At 37.3% G+C, this 17,972-nt stretch overlaps 2 protein-coding genes across 2 annotated transcripts; both read left to right on the top strand.

Annotated features, from left to right (window-relative positions):
* Positions 1–328: 328 nt before the first annotated feature.
* On the top strand, positions 329–10,774 carry LOC133863096 (histone-lysine N-methyltransferase ATX3). Its single transcript, XM_062299087.1, has 23 exons — positions 329–1,720; positions 1,802–1,857; positions 1,944–2,139; positions 2,529–2,651; positions 2,753–2,821; positions 2,934–3,002; positions 3,110–3,201; positions 3,322–3,417; positions 3,909–4,044; positions 4,878–4,962; positions 5,105–5,204; positions 5,353–5,477; positions 5,927–6,072; positions 6,229–6,333; positions 6,555–6,619; positions 6,766–6,976; positions 7,171–7,257; positions 7,387–7,443; positions 7,558–7,647; positions 9,369–9,455; positions 9,995–10,069; positions 10,229–10,329; positions 10,479–10,774. The coding sequence occupies exons 1-23, from the start codon at positions 869–871 to the stop codon at positions 10,567–10,569; spliced, it is 3,114 nt and encodes a 1,037-aa protein (XP_062155071.1). The 5' UTR covers positions 329–868; the 3' UTR covers positions 10,570–10,774.
* A 616-nt stretch (positions 10,775–11,390) lies between these two features.
* Positions 11,391–15,457, top strand: LOC133863112 (probable F-box protein At3g61730). The gene is made up of 8 exons (XM_062299105.1): positions 11,391–11,521; positions 12,552–12,751; positions 12,885–12,929; positions 13,721–13,885; positions 13,978–14,025; positions 14,639–14,809; positions 15,040–15,147; positions 15,248–15,457. Exons 1-8 carry the CDS (start codon positions 11,391–11,393, stop codon positions 15,328–15,330), a joined length of 951 nt encoding a protein of 316 aa, XP_062155089.1. The 3' UTR covers positions 15,331–15,457.
* The last annotated feature ends 2,515 nt before the right edge of the window (positions 15,458–17,972 follow it).

Here is a 17,972-nt window from a genome sequence, read left to right on the forward strand (position 1 = left end):
CTTGAACCACACAACTCTACTCCCGACCAGCCTCTGAAGTGTCTCTTTATCTCTGACAACATAACAAATCCTACTGGTAGGCCATCTGCCCCGACAACACGATTGGTTGGGTTGCCAACTGCCAAGTCAGCAACTCCACAGATCCACCAGAGGTGGCACAAGAAACTCCATCCTACCTCCCAAAATTTCGTTTCGCGCTCCGCCCGCGAGCAATTTTCATCGTCTCCCTCCTTCCCAAAGTCGGATTCCCTATCTTTGGAGCCAAAACTACGTTATAGAAGGGGCTTTTTCATTCTTTAGAAATATTTTTATTTTAGATTAGCAAAAATATTACATAACGAATGGTATTAAAATAAATAGAGAACGATAATTAATAAGAATAATAATAATAATAATCAGATATACACATATATAAGCAATTGTTGTATAGGACTTGTTTTAGACGAACCGAACCTCAACACCGCTCGAGCTTTCTCCCTGCGATATCGAGTTGTTTTCTCAGGAAATTTGTCTGGTTTTTCTTTAGAGATTGATTATCTGCCTCTTATTATTCGATTGTGAGATCGTAATCCTTGGTTTTCTTTTAAATTTTCCCTCTGCGATTCAAGACGCTACGGAAGCGGTTGAATTTTATTTTTGCTCCTCCTTTCGTGACCTCGTTAGGGTTTCGCGTCGGAATTTAGGGTTTTTATCTAAATTCACGAGGGTATTGTATATCGGAGAGCCATCGCCGTTTCGAAATCGAAGTGTAGGTACTAGGAACCTTCGGAATTTGTTTCCTACTTTCCTGGGCCTTGCTTTCGGTGTCCGATGCGAAATTAGGGTTTGGTTTGGGAGTGTGGATTCGTCGAGTTGAATGGTTTGAAGGATGATAATCAAACGGACTATGAAACTCGAAATGACGAATCTGAAGCGGTGCAAGCTCGAAGATTCTGATTGGGAAGAAGAAGAAGACTGCGGCTATGCGCATTCGGTGAATCCCAAGAAAAGGAAACCCAACGGGTATCACTCAGCCGGTAACAGTGGGGTTGAAGGTTTCAGCAATGGCTCAGGTTATTCTTGGTGGGACGGAGAGTTCGAGTCGAATTCGAAGCAATTGAATGGGAAAAGAACGTTGAAACGAAGCACGGAGCGGTTTCGGCCGCCGCTGTTGAAATCGTCGCGAGGGCGGATTCAGATGCTGCCTACGAGGTTGTATGACTCCGTTGTTGAAATATGGAGGACCGAGAACTCGAAGTTCGACAAGGATTCGAGCTTAGAAGGTGACGCAATGGAAGTAGAAGATATGGGATTTGATAAAAAGAGCGAGGAGGATAAGTCTCGGTTCAAGAACTCGAGTAGTTCTACGGGAGAAGTAGCTTGTGTGGGTTATAAGAATTTTGATTATAGGAACTATTTGAATTCGAGTAGTTCCAAGGCGAACACATTTGGAGTGAATTCTTCGGCATTGATAGATAGTGAAGGTTATAAATCCAGGTTTAGTTCTATCGGAATTGAGCGAATGGCGAAAGAGAATAGTCATAAGAAGAAGGAAGTTTATAAGCCAGAGGACTTTGCTTTGGGTGATATAGTCTGGGCAAAATGTGGGAGGAGATACCCGGCTTGGCCGGCCATAGTGATCGATCCCATATTGCAAGCTCCAGAAACGGTCCTGAGTTGTTGTGTTCCCGGCGCTATATGTGTGATGTTTTACGGGTATTCCAAGAATGGAACGCAAAGGGTAAAAGTCCTCTCTCTTCCTTTCTGGATATGATGTTTCTTTTTGGTCTATTTTGGGTTCTAAGTGAATTGTGTTGGGCAGGACTATGCGTGGGTGAAGCAGGGAATGATATTTCCCTTCATGGAATTCATGGACAGGTACGTAGCTAAAATGGTTTTTGAGTGATGTTTCGGGTAGTTGCTATTGAATTATCGAGCGTTTGCTAATAGCTTGCTTTGTTCAGATATCAGGGGCAGACCCAGTTGTACAAGAGCAAGCCGACTGATTTTCAGATGGCATTGGAGGAGGCATTGCTGGCAGAAAACGGTATTTTGGACGCAAACCTTGGGGCTGCGCAAATGGCTAATCCGGATACAAATCTCAATGGGATCCAAGAGGCCACTGTAAATTTGGACCAGAAATATTACTCTCAGAATCAGGCAAGTTCTTCAGAACATAATTTTCTTCCCACTCTTCCAATCTGGATGCCTCTCTCTGTTTGCTCTTTCTATTTTCCATGTCGCTGCCTGAGTTTATATTACGAGGTCACTTGGGTGTTTTTGTAGAATTAGTAAGGCCACTTCATTTTTTAGTTTGTGGAAAAATTGAATTTCCTGTGTAAAATACCAATCATAAGTTTTAACAATTTGCCTTTGTTAAAATTTTCCCTTCTTGCAAGTATTTTAGTCTGTTGGAAATTTGTGCCACAGATTTATATCTTTCAGACCAATTATGGTTCCAAATTTAGGTTTCTACTTTAACAGTTAAATGCTCAGAGAATCTGGCCTGTTCAGTAACATGATTCATCCAGTGATTTAATTGCGTGCAGGATGAATGCTATAAGGATACACGACCCTGTGATGGCTGTGGTTTGTTTCTGCCATGCAAAACTATGAAGAAATTGAAGGGCTCAACATATGAAACCCTGCTTCTGTGTAAACATTGTGCTAAGGTGTGTTATATATAAATGCTTTATTTGGGAGAACCATTTCTTGAAGAACTTCATTGTATCTTCTTGTTTTCTAAGCGATGTTCATGTCAATATTTCTACAGTTACGAAAATCTGGGCAATACTGTGGCATTTGCAAGAAGACTTGGCACCATTCAGATGGCGGGAATTGGGTGAGATTATCAGAAAATCTAAATTAGGGTTATTATTTGTTCTTTTCTTTTCCCTTTTGAAAAACAATTGAATGCTTTCAGAGATTGTTTGACTTTAACTCTTTGGATTTAGGTGTGTTGTGATGGTTGTAATGTTTGGGTGCATGCTGAGTGTGACAATATTTCCAGCAAACTATTCAAGGTGATTATCATTCTTATTTGTGATTTTATTTTTCCGTTACTTTCGAATGTTTGTTTACCCTAGTTCATGAACGCCTGGAGGATCACTGACTTGTTTATGGTTTCAAGGATCTGGAGAACATTGATTACTATTGCCCAGATTGCAAAGCAAAGTCCAATCACGAATCATCAGCTTTAGAAAAATGCCAGCGAAAAATGAAGTATGTTTACACTATCTGTGTTTTTCTGCAATTCTTTTTGGGCAATTGCATATTTGACTGTATAGGCTGACTTTGGAGGTTATAATCAAGTTCAAGCTTAATGTTGCACAATTTGTGAAGCAGGTCTGTAGAAAATGGTAGACAAACTGTTCTGCCTGAGAAGGTAACTGTGGTGTGCAATGGGATGGAAGGAACATACATTCCAAAACTTCATTTGTAAGTCTTGAACTCTTTATAAATACTAGGTAGATTGAAACGGATTTCATATTGTCTGGGACCTTTTTTCTTTATCCCTTCTTGCTCACTATTTCATTAATTTTCTTCTTATGCTCTCCTCACCAGCAACTTTCTTTCTTTCTTTTCTTTTCATTTCTTTTCTTTTCTTCTTCTTCTTCTTCTCTCTCTTTTTTCTTTTCCTTTCTTTCTTTCTTTTCATTTTTTTTTGTTTTCCTGTACAAAGCATTTCTTGTTTTCATTGAGTACCTTCAAGTATTTATTTTAGTTGTGATGTTAGTAATTTATTTCACACAATTTTTTTCTTGAAATTTACATACTAATTTGAGACTTGTCATTTAATCTGATTAGAGTTTGTTTTTTTATGGACAGTTCTAGTTGGTTAGGTTAACTTCATTGTGACATTTCTGGCGATTTGAATTATTATTTTAAAGAAGCATCCATTAAGCTGTTTCTGTTTCTTTCTGTCTTAGAATTATGTGCAACTGCGGTGCATGCGAGTCGAAGAAGTATACACCTAGTGAATGGGAACGGCACACAGGTTGCAGAGCCAAAAAGTGGAAGTATAGTGTGAAAGTGAAGGGAACAATGCTGCCACTAGAAAAATGGGTCTGTACAATTTATTCTCATTTTGAATGCATAAATGATATCACTTCTTCTCAATGGCTGTTGTGGATGTGAAGTATTTTCCTGATAATTTTTGCATTGGATGCATAGATTTGCCTTCTATTTTACTACTTTTCAATGTATAAATCATTGCACTAGGATTTTAAACGTCATTTAATATTATGGAGTTCTTGTTCCTTGTATGTTATGATATGCATTTTAGTCTTTACTGCCCTTGGTTAGAGACTTTTTGTACCTTAGTTTTTAGAACCAATTCTGTAGCTTTGTCAAAACAAAAGTTAATATCTGTTTTGTCTGTTCCAGAAAAAAGAAGAAGAAGAAAATCTGATTTTGTAGATGTGGAAACCTTTCAGAACCCAGATTTTTCTATGCAAATCTGTTCTAGCTTGTTTTCTGTTAAAATTTTCTAATTTGTATCATTTTCATCAGTGATTTTTTTTTTTTTGCTTTTTGCAATTATCTCAAGTAAATTTATTTCCTTTCAATTAATCAGTATGCACTTGGCTCAGGCTAGGATTGCTTTGATTGTTGATTTTTAACCCATGATTTGTAGTGTCTTTGAATTAATGAATAATCTAAGAACTTATCTGAATCTATTAAGTTATTGAGTTGGAATCAATTTTCTAGACGTGGATTTGTGACACTAGTACAACCCTGATGCCCTCTAAATTTCTATGAAATTATTGGAGTGATTGAAGCTTTCCTTTTCTCTTCTTTTTTATTTTTTATGTTTTACTTTTTACTTTTTGGTTAAAGATAATGAATTGTGTGTATGGTAGCTTTGTAATTTCCTGCTAACATTGAAGCTGCTTCAGATTGCAGAGTATAATGCGCATGGTAACGTGCATAGTATGGATCCTCTGAAGTTAGATAAGCAGCACTTACTTGCTATTTTGCAAGGTAAAACATGCACTTCACTGAATTCTTTACATGTTGAAGGCTTTTTCTTTTCTGGTTTGCTTGTGTTGGTGCTGTGTCTGCGGCAATAAGGTCTTTTGGCGGATTGGGAGGAGACTGATTTTACATATTTTAATTGCTGCAGATACATATGTGCCTGTTCATGCAAAATGGACAACAGAAAGATGTGCTATTTGTAGATGGGTGGAAGATTGGGATGATAACAAAATTATTATCTGCAACAGGTATTTCCATCATGTATAGGATATTTATGGAAAGTTTGCATTTATTGGGTGTTTAAATCAAAATTTGCTTGATGGTAGAAGATTGGATTATATCTTATGCACTTCACTACTGAATGTGTTTTCTGATACTTCTTTTGTGGGGGTACAGATGCCAAATAGCTGTCCACCAAGAGTGCTATGGGGCAAAATCTGTTCAGGATTTTACTTCATGGGTTTGTAGAGCTTGTGAATCACCTGATGTCAAAAGAGAGTGTTGCCTCTGTCCTGTACAAGGTATGCCATCTGGATTAGTGTCTTGAGCAGTTCTTCGCCAATCTGTCCAAAATGCTTATATAGTAAAGTTCTTTATGAAAATGCCAGTATATGTTTATTCTTCCTGTGTTTTCCAGCAAACCTTCTGGGTCTGTTCAGATAAATAATTGTGGCTTTTATTTTTTGAATCCCTGCATTCTTTTTCTTTTTTATCATAACATGGATGGTACTCATTAAGGATACAATCCTGCTTCCCCCTCTTTCAAATTTACAAGAATTAACTTTTGCCACATGACCATCATGCAAATATGATTACTATATATAGATTTTAAGGAGTATACTGGACCTATGTACTTGATAATGCTTGTTATTTAATCACTGAAGCTAACTGTCTTCCAGTGCTGCTATTTATATTTCACTGTCTTTCAATGCTAATATGTTCTTGTTATATCTGCAAACTGCTTATATAGGTGGTGCTCTGAAGCCAACTGATGTTGAGACGCTGTGGGTTCATGTTACATGTGCTTGGTTCCGGCCAGAAGTTGGTTTTTCAAATCATGAGAAAATGGAACCTGCTGTGGGAATCCTTAGAATTCCGTCTAAGTCATTTTTGAAGGTAAAATGTTCTTCTTAATGGTTGTCTAGACAGTTTTCAGTTCTGGTGCTTCAATCACAAAATATATTATGAGTTTTTCTCTAGTAAATATTCACAGTATTAAGAGTTGGAAAGTCTTGTGGTTTGATTGTGATTTCTCTCTCTTTTGGACTACAGTCTTGTGTAATCTGCAAGCAGATTCATGGTTCCTGCACACAGTGCTGCAAGTGTGCTACTCATTTTCATGCGATGTGTGCGTCAAGAGCAGGATATAGCATGGAAGTATGTTTTTGTAGCTCTTTTACTCGTGAACTGACCATTGATTTGAACTAATATATAATATTATTGAATTCCACTGCGTAATTCATTTTTTTTTTTTAGGCCTGCACGTCTGTATGATGCGTGCTTCCATTTTCAAATTATTCTTATATAATTCTTGAGTAAATAATATGAAGATGGAACAAGTTTGGTGATTATATTAACATTATTTGTTGAAATTTCAGTTGCATTGCTCAGAAAAGAATGGGACACAAAAAACCAAAAAGTTGATATATTGTGCAGTTCACAGGTTTGATTTGCACCCATCATTTGTTTCCTCATTTTCTTCATCTATTGCATTCACCAGTGGAAGTCAAGCAAATTTTTTGTTGGTCTATTCCATGATGCACGGCATTTATTGGTCCAAGCCTACTTAATACTGTGGTTTTTCTGCAGGGTCCCAAACCCTGATGCTGTTGTAGTTGTTCATACTCCTTTGGGGGTTTTCTCTGCCAGAAGTGTGGAGAACCAGACGGGGTGTTTCAGGGGTTCAAGGCTGATTTCATTGAAGAAAACTGAAGTTCCTGAATCTTCAACCATAGAGATTAATGAGTTTGAGCCACTCTCTGCTGCAAGATGCCGTGTTTTCAAAAGATCAAACAACAAGGTAACTTATGTAGGAATATTATGTCTATAATGTGTTTGTTTCATCAGAATACTAGTTGCTTTACTTATTTTCTGCTCCTGCTGCAATCTAAGGTATAGTCAAATTGTCGTTGCTATTGTTGTTTTCTGCAACAAGCTAATATCAGTTTTTCTTCTCTTATTTGTCTCATCTTAGTTTTTGTTTTGTTTTACCAGAGGGCTGAAGGGCAGCCAGTATTCCACCGATTGATGGGGCCAAGCCATCATTCTTTAGATGCAATTAGTAGCTTGAGCACAAATAATGTAAATTCTTATCACCTTTTGGATTTGAAACTTTTGCTTTTGGAAGGGGATAAACTTGTTTGGCTGTTTTTGGCGGAGTAATGAGACAGATGAATGTACATTTACATACTTTCTGTCGTCTTTTAACAGGAAGTAGAAGATCCTAAGATTTTCACTTCATTCAAGGAACGGCTTCACCACTTACAGGTAAATCTTATTTTTTTCATATGCAATAGTTACTGCCTATGTGATATAATTTTTTAAATTTCTCTACTTTTTTTTGGTCTAACATTTTTCATTAACATTTATTTGTGGCTTCAGAGAACTGAAAATCATCGGGTTTGCTTTGGTAAATCTGGTATACATGGATGGGGTCTCTTTGCACGTAGGAATATTCAAGAAGGAGAAATGGTAGGAAATACAGTGGTACATAAAAGACGCTTTTTCAACATATGTGATATGTGTATGTGTATATATATGTATATGTATTTATGTGCGTGTGTGTGTATTTGTATGTATGCATATAAATAAATGTATGTCTATGTTTCTTTTTCTATCTGCATATTGCCTGATATTGAGAATTTTTCTTTAGGATACCCAACTTCCCAAAATTTTATAATAGATCGACAAACAATGGTGTACTTATATTCTACTTTAGAGCACTAGCAGCATACATCTAACCATTTTTCATAAATTTAGGGAATCAAACCACTTTTGATTTCCCTATACAAATACACTCCACAACAGCTTCTCTTCATCTTTTCTTATATATTAAAATAATATTTTTTACCTTGTACCTTTTTTTTAAAAAAAAAAACAGAGAGACAAAGAGCAAGGAAATCTAAATTGGCAAAAGATCAACACAAATCCAAAACAAGATAAACACAGAGGAATAACCAAGATCAATAATCACTATAATTGGATAAACAAAGAGGAACAACCAAGATCAACATAAATTCAAGACCAAAACAAAGACCTATTCGGCTGTTACCCAATATCAGTATCACCCAATTGGCCATCAATTTCCACATGAAATCAACAATCGATTGAAACCCAAAATCAACACAATTTATCCACAATCCCAGAAATTCCAACAAAAGCTTTCTTCCTACATAGCATCTCTCCAGCAAGAATGATTGAAGGCTTCAGCAAATGATTCAGCGTGCCTTCCTTGATAGACCCGATCTCGCATACCTCTCTCCCACGGAAAGGCAGCTAAGAGACTGCTTCTGGCTCTGTTTTCCTCTGCTTTGTCAGTCAGCTTCTTCTATGGTAAGGTGTTGTTGCCGAGGCGAGGTCGAGTTATTATGCTTTTCCATGTGTTTCTTCGAACGGGCGGGCGGTATGAAAGCGAGAATGAACTCTTTCTCCAAGGCCGCCTCCAGCGATATTGGATTCTCTAATAGATACGGATTATTATTCGACCTTCCACTGGTTGTTCGGTGAGCATCTCCAGTAATAATTAGAAGCATCCATCCGCTTCTCCCTACTGACCGTAGGTTCTGATCTCCTCCCATGAAGACTCTTCATAGCATTGTAGAAGAACTTATTCAGTATCACCAAATTGGCCATCAATTTCCACATGAAATCAACAATTGATTGAAACCCTAAATCAACACAATTGATCCACAATCCCAGAAATTCCAACAAAAGCCAAAATCAACCCAATCATGACTGAGCTTTGCCGGAGCTAGGTTGCGAGTCCACCACCCTATTTCCCGTCGCACACCGACAGTGGCTAGCACGCCATAACCGCCCCTCCCTCTCTCTAATGCAAACTCTCTCTCGGTTCTTCAGCTTGTCGGCAGTGACATCGTCCAAGGCCCAACCCTTGATCCGGTGCTCCAATGAGTGTATACCAATGTTTTAGGGAAGTTTTTGGAAAGCTGTTGTGGATGGATTTTTGTGGTTTTTTTGAGATTTTTTCTAAAGATAGGGAAGGGAATGACTTATAGGGTATCTGCTGCTAAGGCTCTTACTTTAGTAGTTGAGATAATTGCGATCTGTCTGCTTTGTCTCTATCGTTTAAAGTGTTAAATACATCACTGGGTTGTTTTTCAGTGACAAACTTGTGGTTCATTCTCTTTCCCTTTTGAATGCGGGCAACTGATGCTAGGTGTGTATGTACCCAGGTTGTTGAGTATCGTGGTGAGCAGGTCAGGCGCAGTGTTGCAGATCTGAGGGAGGCAAAGTATGGATCAGAAAGCAAAGATTGTTACGTGAGTTCCTTTCTTCCCCTTTTTTTTTAGTAGGAAAATGATATTTGTACACACACTCACAATGGCTTGCAATTGCTTATATTATTAGATATCATTATGCCTATATTGGAAGTCATCAGAGGTACTATGATGCTTCAGATGCAGTCAGGGAATGTCGGGGACCACTGTTTCTCTGTTTAACCAAGCATAGATACCCAATGCATATCTTTTGCTCTCTCTCTCTCTCTCTCTCTCTCTCTTTTAAATGCATGTCTTTTTACTCCATTTTAGCAAGTAGGTAAGCGTGTTGTACTACAGTAGTGACGTATTAAATAGTTGAACTAATTTTAAGTTGGGATTTTGTGACTAATAATGTTAAATCATTTACAGAACTACAGATGACTAAATCTTCCATTTTGTTTTACTGACTTGACAATTGCTGGTGTTTTAAGTATGCCCAAAATTTCTTGCTTTCCAGCAGGTTAATTTTATATTATTCTATTGTGACTTATATTCGTCTATGAATCACGGTTCTTAAAGTCCAATGAAATTTTATGCAGCTTTTCAAGATAAGCGAGGAAGTAGTAATCGATGCCACAAATAAAGGGAATGTAGCACGTTTAATCAACCATTCGGTAAGTTCGTCGGTTGGAGTCGGAAAGTTTTTGCTTGAAGTGAGAAAATCGCGTGTTCTCGATTACACTTCAAGATGACTATGCTCAATGTGTTTTTCATGGCTTGGGTTGACCTTCTATGTTATGATGCTAAACAACTTAAATCTCATGTTGCTGCAGTGCATGCCCAACTGCTATGCGAGGATCATGAGTTTCGGTGATGAGGAGAGCAGGATAGTTCTTATTGCTAAGACTAATGTTTCTGCTGGTGAAGAACTAACGTGCGATTCATTCCCTGACCTCTTTTCTTCTCTCTCTCTCTCTCTCTCTCTCTCTGTGTGTGTGCGTATGTGTGTGTTGTGCATGAATGCATTGACATTCAGTTTGGGCTGGTTGAAGAATAAACATTTTTTTTTTCCCTCTGAAACAGGTATGACTACTTATTTGATCCGGATGAGCGCGATGAATTGAAAGTTCCTTGCGTGTGTGGAGCTCCCAATTGTAGGAAATTCATGAATTAAATTGCACATTCTTTATTTCTATTGTCTCCGCAAGGAGCGCTGATCCATTTCCTAACCAACGAGGGATTAATTCTTTTTCCTAGGGAGCTCGTCATTTTTTTTCACCCGTATATGTAACGATTTACTCACAATAAAATGTAAATTCACCAGCTTTTTGGTTGGTGCCATTTTTCCAAATAATTGCGTATCATCTTTGTAATATTTATATCATGGTATTTCCTGCTGTGGATAACACAATCAAGAATAAAGTAATAAGGGGAGAATTAATTAGACGCTAACAGAAGTAGAAGGAAACAGGGAAATATAGTGGATGACACGTGGCTCAAGTTGATTGCTTTGAATCGGTTGGTGCCTTGGTGGAGCTCTTCCTTTAAAAGTTAAATATCCTCTCTATTTTACGATGATAATTTAAAGTTAACATATCTAATAATATATATGATGTTAATATTATAATCCCGGCTGGCCATCAATTCCATGCCGGCAATTACAATCATACGCCCATTCTTTTTAGTGGTGATAATTACACACGTTCATATATTTGTACTAGTTATTTTATGCGTTAGAGTCTCCAACAAAAGAGACTAGGCCCAACTAAACTTGGTCCATAAATCAGATCCAACTGGAAATGGAACTGGGACCTTAGGCCCAAATATTTTACAATTTATTCTCATATTTATTTACTCCTATTCATTTAGTTTAAATCTATGGAGTACTTCGCGCGCTTATAAATAGGCGAAACTGTGAGAGAGAGATTTCGGACTTGCATAATATTTTCTCATTTGCTTTTGGCTCTGAGCTCCAGAGCGATTCGCATAGCAACCATGGGAAAGCGACTGCAAAGTACTGGTCTGCAGCCAGACCGATTGGAGAAGCGGTTGCGACGAGCCAAGCCTATATGCTCTTGCGGCTCTCCTCGTCCAGCTTTCCTGACTGCTCACCCCTCTTTCTCCTGGTTCTCTCTCTCTCTCTCTCTCTCTCTTTGCGAAGTTAGCTGGAAATCGACTTGATCTTGTAGAAAATCTCAAACTCAGCTCTAAATTTCGTGCACGAACGTGCATGTTGGAAAAGTTATGCGTATCTTGAGCGTCTTTGAGTTTCAAGTGAGAAGCGAGTGAATGCAGGTGTTATTTGAAAATTGATTCGAATTTTATAATTCCGTTAGAAAATTTTCATTTATCTGTTTTTCGAAAATACTGTTCGGTGAACTTCGAGTCTCGCTTGTAAGGCTAGATAAAAGCAAATCTGTTTTCATTAGGCAATTTCACATTCGTACAGCTATTTGAACCATATTCTGAAAAAAATTTGCTGAGAAGATTTCTAAGGTACCGTCGTACCGAACTATGACTTGAAAACTAGGTTATACTCTGAATGATCGATCGAATTTTAATTAATGAATTCTAAAATTTTTGGCAAAAAATAATGCATTTTCTCTACTTTTTGCGAACTCTGTTTCAGTTTGAATTGCTTAGTTCAATTTTGTTAAAGCTTGAAGTGGTTCATTCTAATTCCTGATACTCTGTTTGGTAAGTGAGAAACCGGAGGAAATATTATTAAGATCACGTTCAGAATCTATACTTGGAAAATACTTTACTGAACTGATGCTTTGAAGGTTTAAGCCTTCTCGATTTGAACTAGAAGTCTTTCTCAATTTCCTGCGTTTTGTCAGAAAGAAAACAGAACAATTATGTTTAATTTCATTCGGATCTGGAATCAAATTTGAATTCTCACTAACTAACTTTGAAGAAGTGGTCTGAGTTGACTCAAAACTGAACAGTTAGTTCATTTGTTGAATCACTTCTGTTTTACGCCTTTGACGTGAAACTTTCTGTTTTGATTTTGAGAAAACTGAAAAAGAATAATAATACGTTTTTTCTCTTTCTAAAATTCTCTCAGTAACCAGATAATGCCTAACAGAATTTAATTTTCTTTTTCCAAATTTATAATCTCTCTGTGTACAAATCTGTTTGTTGTTCTTTCGAAAGGTACGAAGAGGACGTGTGGACAGAGATCGCGAAGTTTCTCGACGGACGGTCTCTGGTGATGCTCGCCTTGACGAGCAGATGGTTCCACCGTCTGATCATGGAAGACAGCATATGGAAGTTCGTGTGCCTACGTGATCTTCAGGTCCCTGCTCCCGAGCACGTGGCATTCAAGTGGATCAACCTCTACACTTCAGCCTTCGGTAAGGATCATACATAGCCTCTAGATGTTTTCCAGGTGTCTTTTGTGAATGGTGCTGCATTGAGTTAAGATTGGTTGGTACTCATTGTATAATAACCGTCGGATCAAGTTTGATTTATGACTCGTTTGGGCAGATGGGAGTCACTCTTACACGTTCCGCCAGCAGGAGAAGCATATAGGTGAGTTCCGTTTTCTTTGTTAATGAAAGGTTCCAGCCTTCCAGGTGCTTCATTGACTACCATTAGTTGCTATTTCGACCAACCTTATTTTCAGATATCCTTATTAGAACCACCTGGTGATTCTGAACCCATCCAGACATTAATTCAAGGCTGGTTTTTAGTGCTCACATGCATAATTCTAGTTGCAAAAATTCAGTGCACTGTATAGGGTTGTGGGTATGTTCGGTCATTTATCGAAATGTCAAATGTAAGAAGTTAATTTACATAATATTCAGATAATTGTGGCTGAATGGGATGATGGGGCAATGCTCGTAGCGCAAGAGCTATTAACTTAAAGTTATGGTTTTATCGAGCATATAAAAAGAAAAATCGTAGTACTGGTGGTGTCTCTTTATGTGAGAGTTTTCCAGTAATTTTGCTTGATTAGGAAGGACTAAACCATTAGCTTAAAAGATATATGATCATTCGGAAAGTTCATGCTTCCTAATAAGGAGAACATAATTCTAACATTTATGGGAACAAGTGACGTCAACTTAGTTTTTTTTTTTTGGGCGGGGGGGTTATTCTTAGATATATCTCCTTGTAAGAAAATCATTTCAGAACATGGAATGTGGAAGCATAGGTTGTCTGATGCTGTCCTTGAATAAAGCATATAAAATATTCAGTTAGATGTTATACACAACCGTCACTTTCTTATTTGACATTCTCCTGAACTATACAGATGCAAGTATTCCCGCATTAGTAGAGAAATGAATTTATTCACTGTATTTTTTATTTGATGGGAAAATCAGATTGGATGCGAATTGGTGCATTTTTCCTCGAATCTTCAGAAGCACTCCTCACAGAAAGGCTGAGCTCCCCAGAGGAAATCCCAAAAGAAGATACTATAGAGAATATTTTGGAGTCTTGTGGCTGTTGTGTGTTAGACAAAGTTAAATCTGGGATCTGGATAGCTGGTAGTTCTTTCTAAGTCACTTTTATAGGATCCAATGCTAAGATTTTATCACTTCAATTAACCTTGAAATTTAACTGGGGCTGATGTTTTCAGATCTCCAGCTTGTTCGATGCCCTGTCTGCGACCTCAATACATGTGATGGTGAGCAACAAAATTCACTCCTACCAACAAAAGAACAGAATAAATTTTCAATTTATTTGATTGATGAGATTAGCAGCCATCATATATGATTAAAAAGAGATGTGACTATTCAATCATTAGCCCTTTCGCACAGAAATAAGGCCTTACTTAGAGAATCTGGTATTGTATTGTGACTCTGAGTCATACTTGAGTAGCTCCGAGGTTTTGGCGGCCATAAGAAAAGGCAAGGTTTATAATATCTAGTCTTCACAGGCTCATCCACTTCTATTATGATTCAGAAGCTTATTCTTATATATATATGTTTGTGTATTTTATAATCCTTAGAGGGCATGCTTGTTTTTTTTTATCCAAAGGTAATTCACTAATCCACCAGATTTTGCTTTGCTAATGAATAAGCCAACATGCATTTGCAACATATCTTTTGTGTTGAGACTGATATTAATTACGATAACTGATGCATCCTATCACTGGTCCCATGATCAGTCTTGAGTACTGCATAAACAGCTGTCCATTGCGAGCAGTATGTCTTGCTCTCATATTGAAACACAGGAGTTTTTTTATCCATCAGGCCCGCCGTAGTATTCATGACCTGGATAGTATCCTGTTTATGTAGGAACAATGCAGACATTAGATGCAAGGCATATAGAGCTGTTCCTCTGTGAGGAGTACCAGGATGGAAGCTGGGAATATGAGCTTATTGGATCTCATGATGTCAAAAAGCGCGTAAATGGAGCTTCTGCAGCCCTTTTTGACCTCAAACACCTCAAGGACCGTTCATCATATGGTAATTCTTGATACTCCATACCAATTTAAGTCACTGTTTTTCATTCTTCTGTCACCAAAAAGAATCACTTCGACTTTTTATATTATAGCCCTGAAACACCTGTAAATAGTGTCTGATCTTGTCTATCAAGTCCCTGATTCTATGTCGAGCACAATTTATCATGTTATTAGTTTCTTCCAAACTATTGAAAATTGAAATGATCTGATACTAATTTCCGAATGAACTGGCAGCGATCTTTAATCTTGATTCATGGATGGGAAAACCCAGTGACTGGCAGCCAAAGGCTACGATCGCTCTCCATGCGGTTGCTGTCAACACCAATTTACAAGAAAATGAAGGTGGGTATCCTTCAAAGCTCAGATATATATGTTAATTTAATAAATTTCAGCAGTGATTTTGTCACGATGTCCTGATATTCTTCTATCCTCTTGGAAGCAGGACTTCACCTCAAATACCAAACCATGAGAGCTGGAGCTGATGGGGAAGTTGTTTCTATTAGAATCTCTCAGCAGCTCCTGTAATTCTTCTCAAATCCCAAAACCTTATACCATCTCTTTGACACCTGATTTAGAGAAGTAATTCTTCAACCATAGAAATCTTATTGGCTAGTAACTTTTATGTTGCTCCTACTAAAGAACATGATCAAGAGTCGAGATAGTCTGATCTTCCCTGTGACCACCGTGTTTTTCTGTCGCTATATGAGGAAATGACAAATATTTTTCAGGAACATGTATGAATGAGATTGCATACTTTCATGTATACATGCATGGATATGTGAAAAAAAAATAAAAAAAAATTCAAAAATACAAACAAGAAATCAGTTGTTATAATTTTGATCATGCAAAAACCAGCAATGTAAAGCATGAATCAATCAAAGAACAATGCTCACTCAAATAAATGTGAAGGCTTCGGCATGATAGTGTGACTCTGACTCACTTTTAGTGGACCACAGTTTGTCCTGTTAAACGAAGGTGCGCAGAAAATCCTTGTGCATACCTTTTCTTTCAATTGAGAATATACTTGTGAAAGTTGGAATATGCTCTAGTATAATTCACAAACGCAATGACGTCAAATGTGAGCCATGTTGACTGGTCAAGAGCAAATTTTTTTTTTTTTTTTTGAAGGGTGGTCAAGAGCAAATTGAGTTTTGACATAAGCGAGGAGGGAGATTGGAAAGATTGACTTCGGCTTTAAGGAATGGCATCCACTCCAATCACCGTTGGAGATAATTATGACCTCCTTCGGGAAGATAGTTTAGGATCAGAGATTCAGAGTGGTCTCAGACTCTCAATATTGCCTAATAGCCGGCTCTCTTGTATGGCTATATAACTTTATTTTTATTATTATTTTTACTCTGTAACGAGATTGTGTTAACTATTTAAAAAGATTAAAAAAAGGAATTATTTTGTAATGTAATAGATTAAAAACGAAAAAAGTAGGGCTATCTTTAACAAGTGTTTTAAAATGCCTTTTTGTCTTTTCTAACACAAAAACGCTTTTCAAAAATTAATTACCAAACAAAGTACTTTATAAAAGATAAAATACAAAATATTTTCTCTTATGCTCCACCGACGAATTTATGACAGTCGTAATGTATGATAGAGCAATTAGAATGGTTTATGCATTTTGGATTCTATGTAAAATAACTAACCAAACCCTTAAAAAATATTTTTGTCTAGTTCTCTAGCGCTCCGTTTCTTTTGGTGTAAAACATTTTATGGAAGATGTTTTTCGTATTTTTTAGTGTTTAATGCGACCGAAAATAATAGTCAAACTAAAAATATTTTCGGTTTGACCAAAAAACTTCTTTAGTTTCGAATAATTATTTACATTTTTAAATTCCATAAATTATTTTTCGAGACAGACTCGGGCCATCGCCAGGTCACCACCCAACCACCTCGGACCATCACCAAGCCACCCTCAGGCTACCGCTAGACCACAACCGAACCACCCTTGGACCACCCCAGACTATCGTTGAACCATCATCGAGCCACCCCTAGACCACTATCGAGCCACTCCTGGGACCACCGCCGAGCCACCCTAGACTATTACCGCGCCACCTTCGGACCATCACCGAGCCACCCCTGAGCAACCCTCGAACCATCGTCGAGCCCCTGGACCATCGTTGAGTCACTCTCGGACCACTGTCGAGCCACCCTAGAGTATCACCGAGCCATCCTTGGACCACCATCAAGCACCCGAGACCATCACCCGAGCCACCCCCAGACCACTCTCAAACCATCGCCGAACCACCCTCGGACCATCATCGAGCCACCCTAGACCGTAATTGAGCCACCCCAGACCACCACTGAGCCACCCTCGAACCACCACCAAACAATCATTTTATATTAATATTTTTATGTTGTGAATAAAATTTGATTTTTATAGGTTAATATGATTGAATGAAAATATAAAAAATATATATGATTTTTCGTACGCGCCAAATGCTGGAAAATGTTTTTTGTCGAAAAACATTTTCTTGAAAATGATTTTTTTGAAAATATTTTTCGGCGAAAAACATTTTACTCCAAAATAAACAAAGCGTAAATCAACTGTATTTTCCATTTCATTTATATGCATCTACAGTGTTTATATATGGAAGCAATGTAACTCTATAGATAAGTTTTTAAGTACTTTCTCATTTTTCCTCCCTCCCTCTCATATCTTTCTTTATTCATTTCTCTCTCACTCTATTATTAAAATGAATAGAGAATTATTAGAAAGATAATTTTAATAAGATATAAAAATAATTTAGATAAGGGGATAATAATTTTTTGAAAAGTAACTCACTAAAATAGAAAAAAAATAGTTTTATATTAAACATTTTAAATAAAATTTAAATAAATATTAGAGTAGCCACTTTCAAGAAAAAAAAAGTATTATGCTCTGTTTGTTTCAGTGTAAAATATTTTCTAGAAAATATTTTCAGCATTTTATGATGTTTGGTGGAGGCAAAAATAATTATCAACGGAAATAATTTTCAGTTAGATCGTAAAAGCTTATTTAATTTTTAGAAAACGATTTACGATTTTGAAAACCGTAAATCGTTTTCTGAATTTTAACTCTTCATTCTTGCATGCACGTTTGTAGGAATTTGTCACCGCCAAACATTGTAGTTTGTTGATAGCCCGAGTCTACTGTCGAAGGTCCCGAATTTTGGTAT

This window comes from Alnus glutinosa, chromosome 3 (assembly GCF_958979055.1).
Source record: "Alnus glutinosa chromosome 3, dhAlnGlut1.1, whole genome shotgun sequence".
In the NCBI taxonomy this organism is placed as follows: domain Eukaryota; kingdom Viridiplantae; phylum Streptophyta; class Magnoliopsida; order Fagales; family Betulaceae; genus Alnus; species Alnus glutinosa.

Coding starts and splice junctions, on each gene's coding strand:
- LOC133863096 (XM_062299087.1), top strand. CDS start 869: ATGATAATCAAACGGACTATGAAACTCGAAATGACGAATCTGAAGCGG. Junction 5,205..5,352: donor AAAATTATTATCTGCAACAG/GTATTTCCATCA, acceptor GTGGGGGTACAG/ATGCCAAATAGCTGTCCACC. Junction 9,456..9,994: donor CAGAAAGCAAAGATTGTTAC/GTGAGTTCCTTT, acceptor AATTTTATGCAG/CTTTTCAAGATAAGCGAGGA.
- LOC133863112 (XM_062299105.1), top strand. CDS start 11,391: ATGGGAAAGCGACTGCAAAGTACTGGTCTGCAGCCAGACCGATTGGAG. Junction 13,886..13,977: donor ATCTGGGATCTGGATAGCTG/GTAGTTCTTTCT, acceptor TGATGTTTTCAG/ATCTCCAGCTTGTTCGATGC. Junction 14,810..15,039: donor CAAGGACCGTTCATCATATG/GTAATTCTTGAT, acceptor ATGAACTGGCAG/CGATCTTTAATCTTGATTCA.